The 11,153-nt window shown below is 37.0% G+C and overlaps 2 protein-coding genes across 2 annotated transcripts; both read left to right on the top strand.

Moving 5' to 3' along the window:
- Window positions 1–1,799: 1,799 nt before the first annotated feature.
- Window positions 1,800–2,314, top strand: LOC122659152 (EG45-like domain containing protein). The gene is made up of 2 exons (XM_043854296.1): window positions 1,800–1,908; window positions 2,037–2,314. The coding sequence occupies exons 1-2, from the start codon at window positions 1,800–1,802 to the stop codon at window positions 2,312–2,314; spliced, it is 387 nt and encodes a 128-aa protein (XP_043710231.1).
- A 5,561-nt stretch (window positions 2,315–7,875) lies between these two features.
- Window positions 7,876–8,405, top strand: LOC122660529 (EG45-like domain containing protein). Its single transcript, XM_043855872.1, has 2 exons — window positions 7,876–7,986; window positions 8,114–8,405. Exons 1-2 carry the CDS (start codon window positions 7,878–7,880, stop codon window positions 8,389–8,391), a joined length of 387 nt encoding a protein of 128 aa, XP_043711807.1. The 5' UTR covers window positions 7,876–7,877; the 3' UTR covers window positions 8,392–8,405.
- The last annotated feature ends 2,748 nt before the right edge of the window (window positions 8,406–11,153 follow it).

Consider the following 11,153-nt stretch of genomic DNA (forward strand, 5'->3'; position numbering starts at 1 on the left):
CAACTTTTCTTCTAACGAACACATCCAAACAACCAACTTAATAATGATAACTAAATAGATCTAGATATTCCAAAGACTTCTTGTTGTTTGAGTTTAGGCCCGTGCCACCAATAGTGAATCCTATAAAATTTGTGTTCCTAGAATTTAACCAAATAAACTCACCCTTGCATTCTGTGTCAATGGACATTCTCAGAAATGACATCCAAATTGTGAAATCAAGCAAAGAAAAAAATGTATCCTACACGAATAATGTGGGATAGATTCTTACGTCGACACCTTGCTTTGCAACATGGAAATATGATTTAACCACTCGAGCCATTAAATATGAGAAATTCCTTGGTTAATAAGTAATAGGATTGAGTTTTCCTTCCACCACGAGGAGAGTTCAGATGGGGGTATTGGGAGGATATTTTGGGAACATACTAAATCTTAATAGGGGCTTGTAATCCTAAGATGGTGGCTGAATATTCACCAAGCGGTGGAGGAAAATATTGTCCTAATTTATAGGTAAAATTTGGTTATCATTCTCAATTATATGGCCCATAAATATCATGCCCTTGTGTTATTGAAAGGTCCTTGAGCTTCAAGAAATAGTGGCAGGTCTGGGAAGGGTCATAATGTATGCAGCCTTATCCATGCTGCTTTGGTAGAGAGACTGTTTCCAAAATCAAACCTGTGACCACTTGGTCACAATGGAGCAAATTTATACATTTTTAAAACAGTATGTTAATTGTACACCCTCAGACCCCATAGTGGTGGCTCTCCTTAGATACACTCTTTTATATCAACACATGGGGAAATCAGTTTAGTTTGAAATTAATCTAGAATAACATATTCACATGGTTTGACCATGACACCCATAGAAACTTCCACATTTAGTATGGGATGACGTGAAACTATTGGTGTATGAAACTCTCCATATATAAATGCAACACAGATCTTCTACGACGCACTGTCCTGTCCTACCTGTGCTACGTAGACAAAGGGCCGCATGCAATGACCGCCTTACCCCTGCTCGGACAAGGCGCTCGGGCAGGGGTAAGGCGATCAATGCGCGCCGCCTTGTGTCTGCGCAGCATGACAGGACGGGCCGCCCGCGCCGTAGAGGATATGGATCCATATATGATCGATGTTTTTATCATATCAACCCTTTGATTCGTATGTGCCACTCTGCAGGTTTATCTATCCCTGGAATATACTTTTGGGATTCAAGGATCATGCTGCTGCCAACCCAAATCACGCATTCTCCCCCAACCCTGTAAGGGAAGAAAGAAATATGAAGCAAACCAAGCAAATTAAAGACTTTGACCACCAGATTGTGAGGCCAGGTTCACTTGAGACCTGGTCATATTCCAGCCAACTCCCCCAAACAGTAATTACTAAAACACAAGAACAGAAGGTGGGGACCCCCTCTCTCTCTCTCTCTCTCTCTCTCTCTCTCTCTCTCTCTCTCTCTCTCTCTCTCTCTCTCTCTCTCTCTCTGTGTAATGCAAGTCTTGTTAGAAGTCAAGCCATTTGGGATAGATAAGATGTGCCTTTCTTCTAATTAGAAGTCATTTGGTTCAGTGAATTAGATGTGCAAATAATGGCTCCTCAAATGAAGATTCCCTGAAACTTTAATTTAAAAGGGGTTGTCCTCCTCTTGCTCCTCTATAAAAGGACATGCAATCTCTCTCCCCCTTTAATTAAAGCAAGAAAGCCAAGAGAGAAGAGTTTATCCTTCAATTCTACTTAATTTTGTAGTCACAGTAAAATTAAGAGAATTGAGTCGATCTTCTTATAATTAATAAGAAAGAAAGATGGGAATGGAGCTTCGTGTTGTAATGGTGATGGCTATGGTGATAGCCCTAACCTCGGTTGCTTCAGCAGAAAGTGGAACTGCCACTTACTACATCGCACCTTATGTTCGTAAGTTCCCATTAATTAATTAATTAAGATCATCTTATATATACTTCCTTTATGCGTGCACTTATTGATATCATTTTATTGATCGATCTAATCAAAATAAATAATTTGTGTTTAATTAATTTTGATAGCCTCAGCTTGCTATGGGTATGAAGACGAAGGGAGTATGATCGCAGCAGCAAGTGATGTAGTTTGGAACAATGGAGCAGCATGTGGTACATATTACACCGTCACATGCACAGGCCCTACAAACCAAGGGGTATTACAACCTTGCTATGGAAATAGTGTAACCGTTAAGATCGTCGATTATTGTCCATCCGGTTGCCAAGGAACCATTGATTTGTCTCAAGAAGCCTTTGCCACCATTGCCGATCTCAATGCCGGCAAAATCTACATCGATTATTATTAATTAATTAATAAGCATGAATGCACAACTGGCTGTACTCTCACTCTCTTCTCAACTGCAGGGTTTGAAGTTGGTTGTTCTGGCCGGAGAATATAATAATAATGTTTCTAAATACGAAGGTCTCTACGTTAAAAATGGCATATTCCATGGCTTCCTAATGCTAATTATGTTTTATTGACTAATAAAGGACGAAATGTAATATTTCATGTTACAATAAAAGAATAATTTTTTTTTTATTATTATTATTTTTATGTTCTTATCTTATGTGTGGCACTGTTCTTGCCCTTAGCTCCTTCATTAATGGCATTTGTGGTACTATCAATCAATCATAAATTGGGATACGATCAGAACATAGGTGACAAAGCCCATCATTGGCCATAATTTTTAAGGAAATTTATGGAACATCCCCTGAAAATAGGTCGAAACTCAGATCACTCTTTAAAATTTGAAAATACTTTGATCACCCTCTGTATTAGAGTTCAATACTCAGATTACTCCCTACGGTTAGTGATCCACCGTTAAATGATGAAATCAGTTACTTAAATATTTTTAAAACTCTAAACTACCCTTGTGCAACATAAAATTACAATATTACCCTTACAAAAAAAAACCCCCAAATTCGAATGTTTTCCTCTTCGTTATGCACTCTCTTCCTAAATGACCTACAACTCCAAAACTGAAGTTCGCCGGAAAGACAACGAATTTGAAACATGGCTTGCCGAGATATACTTGAAAACCACTGACAAAGAGTCTGCCTTCACTCACGCCCTTATTCAAGCACCCTTCTTCTTCAACCATCGGCTTCAATTTCTGAAGTTCACCGGAGAGAAGACAGGCATGAACAGACTTGTTACGATCAAAGCCCACGAACTTCGGACCCTAACACTATCTCTGTTGTGGATGGGTGGAGAAGAAAATGGTTTTCTGCTCTTTAGCATTCTACCGAGAATTTTGGTGGTGAGTTTAATATGCCAAAAAGTTGGAGATTCAAAGGTTTGACAGATCTCAGAAGTGGGTTTCATTCCAGGAGATATTGGATGTAATCAGTAAAACTTGATGAGATCGGCTCTTAGATCAGCGGAAAAATGCAAGCAAAATGTAATTCACCTTGAAATCAAAGCAAATCTAAAGCATCCTTGATGTTCCCCCTTTTTTTTTTCTTTTCCAAAAACCGAAATTCACCTCAGATGAAATCAAAGCAAATCTCCCACTGCCGCTGCTTTTTTTTTTTTCTTTTTTTATTCTTCTCATTCTTCTTCCCTTCTCTGTTCCGTGTTTTTTTATACATTTTTCTCCTCCTTTCCCTTCATCTATCTTTGTAGCAGTAATGATGGCGGTACCCTGTTTTTGGGGGATTTTTTTTTTTCAGATTTGATTTGTGAAATTAATCTGAATCTGACCATCAGATTCAGTTGGTTTCTTAAGACTTATTCCACCCCTTTCGAAGGTCTTTCCTTCAGTCATGGTGAAGCTCAGAGCAGGCATGAAGATCTTTCTGATCTTGGCTTGCACAGATAGGTTCCTTAATGGGTTTTCTTCACGAAACAGGGGAAAAGTTGTTTAGGGATTTTTGTTTTTTTGGGGTTTCACCGGCATCTGAGGCCTTGGTTATGGCCGTCGGACCTTGACGGTCGTTGGCCGTGATTGAGCTTGGCCGCCGGCCTCTGGTTCGGTCGCCGCAAGAGACCACGGTGGTGGTTATTAAAACCCTAAATGGTTTTTCTCCATTCTCATTCTTGGTTTAGCGATTTGGGAAAGAAGGAGAAGAAAAGGGTAGTATTGTAAATTTAATTCTAAAGTTTTAGTACAAGGTTAAAATAGTTTTTTTACAACTGGGGTGGGTTAAAATTAATATTGATGGGTGTTCGCTGCTCAACCTAGGTAAGGCGGGTGCAAGGGGTATTCTTAGAAATTCTAATGCTCAGGTGGTCTCTTCTTTTTGCAAGTTCCTTGTGATTAATAAAAATTTTGTGGCCGAGTTTAATGCTCTAATATGTGGTTTGGGGCAAGCTAAGGAGCTTCATCTCTCTAAATTCTGGGTTGAATGTGATTAGGTGGCAGTAGTGATCATGGTTTCAAAGTCCATGGTGCCATGGGTTGTTTGGCAACAATGGATGGCTCTCCAATCCTTCCTAGCATGTTCAGTTTGGAAGATTACTCATTGCTTTCGAGAGGCAAATCTTGTGGCTAACTTCCTTGCTAAATCAGCAGCAAGGTTTGAACTCTCATCTCCAATTCAATCTTGGCCTAGTTCAGTGGAAGAGAAACTCAAATTGGATGCACAAGGACGTCCAAGATTTAGGTCCTTTTAACTTTTTGGTGCAACAATTGTTTTTTTTTTTTTTTTTTTCTTCCTTTTGTGTGGCTGCTAGTGGTTCCCCTGTTTCTATCATTGGTGGGGGTTTCCTTCTAGTGGTTTTGTTTTTGTTTCTAGTTATTTCAGGCCTTTTGTATCATTTTTTTCGTCTTAATATACACAACCTTTTAGCAAAAAAAAAGTGTGATATTCTTTAGAAATAGAGTAAGCTACCATCATCACATGCACATTTGATCATCACTTTTTTTCTAGTTTATTTTTCGTTTCATGTTATGTGGGTAGGGTTGTTTCTTTTTAAGTTTGACTGTTTTATTGCCATTTGGATGTCTCAGGGTCCATGAAAGAATAAAGACTAATTTGTCCAAATAAATTGCATCACATGCTTTTTTCAAGCAATTAATACTTAAACGCAGAAAAATGGGTAGGATTTGTCACTTGATCCAATTATCTACGTGTATTTCAAAGCTCCATACTTAGTCTAGTGAAACACAATCTATTTATTTATTAGGTTGAAAATGACAATATAGTGGAAGTTAAAAGCTTTTGGGTCCAAGCTAAGACTTCAATAGAATGGTAAAAATTGGCGCCTTCAAAAGATGGATTATGATAATTAAGTGAATTATTATCGTCACATATGTGTAGTGTTGTTTTTCAAATGTCACAAAGTATATCTATTCTATCATGTGGACTGATGATATGTCTATTTTGACCAGTGGATAGAAAGGATATTTTCTAGAATAGTAATATGTCAAATTTTAATGTCTAATTCAATCAAATATCCTATTTTTTGTTGGCACACATCCCATATATGTCCATGCATGTGTACCAATACTCTAGACATTACTGTGCATTTTCCCAACTCTAAGTGGGAATAGATGGTTTAGATTAAAAAAAAAACACTATAAACACCATAATTACAAATAGTTTTTCTGCATTATTTTTTTTTTTTTTTGTGAAAATAGTTTCCCTGCATTTAGTTATATAAAAAATGGAAAAGGGTCTTGAGAAAATGGCATAGGGAACCGCATCAATTAGGTGCAACAAAATAGTGTATCGTATATAGGAGGGCAGTGAGGTCATTTCATGTGAGGAGGAGAGAGATTGACAGAGAGATGCTTGCATAAACTACCCCAACAGCTCAAAGAACCTTTTCCCATTAAAAAAAGGACAGTCAAAAGAAAATTTAAGGGAGCCATTGCTCATAAGATTTATACTTCACAACATAAAGGTTCCTGGTAGGGGTGGAGCACAGGTGCGGGTGTGGGGTGTGGTGGTGGCAGGGGTTTGGGAGCTGGGTGAGGGTGGGACGAGTCAAGAGACCTAGTGGGGGTTCGAGGCTAAGGAGGGGTGGGGGTGAGGCTGTTTTTTTTAAAAATAAAATAAATACATATAGCAACGTTTTATTTACCGTCGATGATTATTTTACCTTTTGTAGTGGTAAATAAACTATTGCTAATATCTCCTAACCTATTGGGATATTAAGAAAATATGAATATTTAGTGGCGGTAATTATCATCATTAAATGTAAACTATTTAGTGGTACACTAAATCAGTAATTACACGCGGTAGCTAATATTGCTAAAATTGATTGCCTATGACACAATTAGAGGAGATTTCGACAGGAGAAAAACCGCTGGTAAATGATATAATAAACGATTTTGTGGCCTTTAACGATAATAAATTCTACCGCTAAAGCCAACTTTTCTTGTAACGATCGAACACATCCAAACAACCAACTTAATAATGATAAATAAATTGATCTAGATATTCCAAAGACTTCTTGTTGTTTGAGTTTAGGCCCGTACCACCAATAGTGAATCCTATAAAATTTGTGTTCCTAGAATTTAACCAAATAAACTCACCCTTGTATTCTGTGTCAATGGGCATTCTGAGAAATGACATCCAAATTGTGAAATCAAGCAAAGAAAAAGTGTATCCTACACGAATAATGTGGGATGTATTCTCACGTCGACACCTTGTTTTGCAACATGAAAATATGATTTAATCACTCAAGCCATTGGATATGAGAAAATCCTTGGTTAATAAGTAATAGGATTGAGTTTTCCTTCCACCACGAGGAGGGTTTAGATGGAGGTTATTGGGAGGATATTTTGGGAACATACTAAACCCTAATAGGGGCTTAAATCCTAAGATGGTGGCTGAATATTCACCCAGTGGTGGAAGAAAACATTGTCCTAAAAGTTATAGGTCAAACTTGGTTATCATTCTCAATTAAATGGCTCATAAATAGCACGCCCTTGTGTTTTTGAAAGGCCATTGTGCTTCAAGAAATAATGGTGGGTCTGGGGAGGGTCATAATGTACGCAGCCTTATCCATGCCTTATCCATGCTGCTTTGACAGAGAGACTGTTTCCAAAGTCAAACTTGTGACTACTTGGTCACAATGGAGCAATTAATCTTACCATTGCATCAAGAAAATTATACATTTTTAAAACAATATATTAACTGTACAGCCTCAGACCTCACAGTGGTGACTCTCATTAGATACAGGCCTTTTATATCAACACATGGGGAAATCAATTTGGTTTGAAATTAATCCATAATAACATATTCACATGGTTTGACCACGGCACCCGTAGAAACTTATTCCACATTTAGTAGTATGGGATGACGTGAAACTATTGGTGTATGAAATTAATCCAAATTAATATATTTATGTGATCGATGGTTTTATCATATCAACCCTTCGATTCGAATGTGGCACTGTGCAGGGTTTATCTATACCTAGAATATACTTTTGGGATTCAAGGATCATGCTGCGGCCAACCTAAATCACGCATTCTCCCCCAACCCAGTAGCAAGGGAAGAAAGAAATAAGAATTAAGCAGACCAATTAAGCAAATTAAAGACTTTGACCACCAGAATGAGATAGCAGCAGGTTCACTTGAGAGCTGGTCATATTCTAGCCAACCGCCCCAAACAGTCATTACTAGAACACAAGAACAGATAAGAAGATGTGCCTTTCTTCTAATTAGAAGTCATTTGGTTCAGTGAATTAGATGTGCAAATAATGGCTCCTCAAATGAAGATTCCCTGAAACTTTAATTTAAAAGGGGTTGTCATCCTTTCGTTTGCTCCCCTATAAAAGGACATGCAACCTCTCTCCCCCTTTAATTAAAGCAAGAAAGCCAAGAGTGAAGAGTTTATCCTTCAATTCTACTTAATTTTGTAGTCACAGTAAAATTAAGAGAATTGAGTCGATCTTCTTATAATTAATAAGAAAGAAAGATGGGAATGGAGCTTCGTGTTGTAATGGTGATGGCTATGGTGATAGCCCTAACCTCGGTTGCTTCAGCAGCAAGTGGAACTGCCACTTACTACACCGCACCTTATGTTCGTAAGTTCCCACTAATTAATTAAGATCATCTTATATTATATACTTCCTTTATGCGTGCACTTATTGATATCATTTTATTGATCGATCTGATCAAAATGAATAATTTGTGTTTAATTAATTTTGATAGCCTCAGCGTGCTATGGGTATGAAGACGAAGGGACTATGATCGCAGCAGCAAGTGATGTAGTTTGGAACAATGGAGCAGCATGTGGTACATATTACACCGTCACATGCACAGGCCCTACAAATCAAGGGGTATTACAACCTTGCTATGGAAATAGCGTAACCGTTAAGATCGTCGATTATTGTCCATCCGGTTGCCAAGGAACCATTGATTTGTCTCAAGAAGCCTTTGCCACCATTGCCGATCTCAATGCCGGCAAAATCTACATCGATTATTATTAATTAATTAATAAGCATGAATGCACAACTGCCTGTACTCTCACTCTCTTCTCAACTGCAAGGTTTGAAGTTAGTTGTTCTGGCCGGAGAAGATATTAATAAAGTTTTTGAATACTAAGATAAAGGCCGTACCCAGTGCACAAGACTCCCGCGATTAACAGGGTCTGGGGAAGATCTGAATAAGAAGATCTATGTTAAAAATGGCATATTCTATGGCTTGCTAATGCTTATGTTTAATTGACTAACAAAGGAAGAAATGTAATGTTTCGAGTTACAATAAGAAATATAGAATAAATTTCTTTATTATTATGTTCTAATCATATATGTGGCACTGTTCATGCAGTTAGCTCCTTCATTAATGGTATATGTGGTAATATTAATCAATCATAAATTGGGCCACGACCAGAACGTGGGTAACAAGGCCCAAGCCCATCATTGGCTATAATTTTTATAATTATTTTTTAGGTTACAGACATAGATTAATGGGCTGAAAATCTGCTACATGCTCAGTAATCTCATTTTTGGTATTAAAGGGAGGAGGGTGTGATTTGTTCCAAATGGAAGATTAATATTAAGGGACAAAAAACTTATGAACAAAGGGGCAAACATCATTTCATCAGAAAAAAAAGGACCAAACATCATTCTTAAGGAAGTTCCAACACTCCGTTTCCTTTTTTTTTTTTTTTTTTTTGGGTGGGGGTTGGGGGGAAGAAGGCAGAATTACATCATGACCTAGTGCTTTCAAAGGACTGAATTAAATACATCGATCTTAATCGAATCTTCATGCGGAGGGCTATAAGTAACAAGTTGTCCTCATTAGAAATGATAGGATAAAAAAGACTCTCAATGAAATATGGATCAAGAGGATTGGATGTAATAAAAATGGAACCAAAATATTTCATAAAAACATCAGCCATCCTCGTAGGATCTGAATTCTAACTCCAACGTCATTGAGAATAATTTTGATACTATGCCTTTAAGATTGGACATGACCTAGGCATGGAAAAACTTAGTATTTCTTTCCCGTTCATGTAAAAAAGAAACCCTAGGCTTTTGAACCCAAAAAAACTTCTTCAACCTTTAAAAGCCAAAAGATTTGACTAGAAAACTCGGACAGTACGTTGAGACAAAATTGGGATATAGGAGCCAAACGTTCGAGGAAGCAATATCTTAAAAAAAAAAAAAAAAAAAGAATAAGATTCATAATTTTTTGGATTTTTATGAATTTTTGTATTTTACTATTTTCTAATATTATATAACTTTTCTTATTTTTTTTCATCAAATCTACTTAAGTACTAACTCAACAATCCTCAATTCCTGTTCAATCGGCAGGCCAGGGAGAGGGTCGATTTTAAAGTTCTTGTGTTTTTTGGGTGAATATTGAATTTATTCAACGAAGCCCAAAGAATACAAAACACCCAATAGGGAAAGACAGAAAGACTGGAAAGAGAGACCCTCACAAACAAGGAGATTACACGGATATCACAAGAAGAAAATCGAGATGCCCCAACATGTAGTTATATGTGGTTCTTGCTTGAACATCAAGGAACCACAGGGTGCTTAGTTGACCATATTAACGAATGTTGAAACTTGGAGAATATATACATTTCCACTTAGGATGAACTTTGATGGAATTTAGATCCTAATTAGAGAGTAAGAATGTATATATTTTTGGAAAGATCAATTTGTGAAAACAATGCATTAATGTATGGCTTGCTATATATATCCACCCACAGGTACAATTTTTTTAAGTGTCCATAAAAATTATTGAAAAAAAGAATAAGATCACATTTTGAGGATGGTAGATTATTAATTTCTATGCTCTTCTCTATAAGATACTATAAACTTACTTTTACAATTACATCTCATCCAGATGTTCTCTCTTGTAGTCCTTCTTCGGTGACTGCCTCAGATAATGCTTGTCTTACGGTTATTCCTTCCTCAGATGACATTAAGGCATTTGTATTTGATCTTGATCCTGAGACTTCTTTTGATCCAGATGGTTTTCTAGGAGCTTTTTGGGGATCTTATTGGAATATTATCGAATCTGTTTTTTGTTTGGTTGTTGGTAATTTCTTTAAGTTATTACCAAAGGCATGGACAATATCAACCAAGAGAATATCAGAGATAATATCTTTTCTCCCAAGCATGAGCTGGCCATGCAACCAAGATGGAATCGTGAAGGATCACAGATCAAATCTACCATATCAGTGTTCTATAGGATCTTGAGGATTGCATTGCTGTTACCTATTCTAACCATTTCCCAATCTGTTATGATCACATGTGATATGGCTTAACCATTTCCTAATTTGATTATCATCACATGTGATATGATGTAACCTTCCATCTTAACCAAAGATCATATAGGATAGTTTCCATTTTTAAGTGGATCCTTAAAGGATCTCACAAGTTGTAAAGATCTCACATGTGATATTGCTTGTACGTATATAACTCTACACCTTGTAGAGAGATAATCAAGGATAACAATTAATATCAACAGACAACAACTTCATAACCTTAATTCCTAAGGTTGATGGGAGAAAAGGTGGTTTTTTTTTTCCTTTCAAATATCAGTATGGCCTCCGAATTAGTACATATCCTTCCCAAAAGGTTCATGGTGGTAGTATTGGATTGAAGCTCAATATTCAAGAGGCTTATGACACCGCCGAATGGGATTTTCTATTTGTAGATCTTCAAAAGTTTGATTTTTGTGACGTTTGAGTTTTGTGGATCCACTAACTTCTCTCATCTGCAAATTTATCTAG

Source organism: Telopea speciosissima, chromosome 4 (assembly GCF_018873765.1).
Source record: "Telopea speciosissima isolate NSW1024214 ecotype Mountain lineage chromosome 4, Tspe_v1, whole genome shotgun sequence".
Classification (NCBI taxonomy): domain Eukaryota; kingdom Viridiplantae; phylum Streptophyta; class Magnoliopsida; order Proteales; family Proteaceae; genus Telopea; species Telopea speciosissima.

Excerpts from the sequence above, each read along its gene's own strand:
- LOC122659152 (XM_043854296.1), top strand. The coding sequence starts at position 1,800 with ATGGGAATGGAGCTTCGTGTTGTAATGGTGATGGCTATGGTGATAGCC. Across the intron at positions 1,909-2,036 it reads CTACATCGCACCTTATGTTC|CCTCAGCTTGCTATGGGTAT; the intron begins GTAAGTTCCCAT and ends TAATTTTGATAG.
- LOC122660529 (XM_043855872.1), top strand. The coding sequence starts at position 7,878 with ATGGGAATGGAGCTTCGTGTTGTAATGGTGATGGCTATGGTGATAGCC. Across the intron at positions 7,987-8,113 it reads CTACACCGCACCTTATGTTC|CCTCAGCGTGCTATGGGTAT; the intron begins GTAAGTTCCCAC and ends TAATTTTGATAG.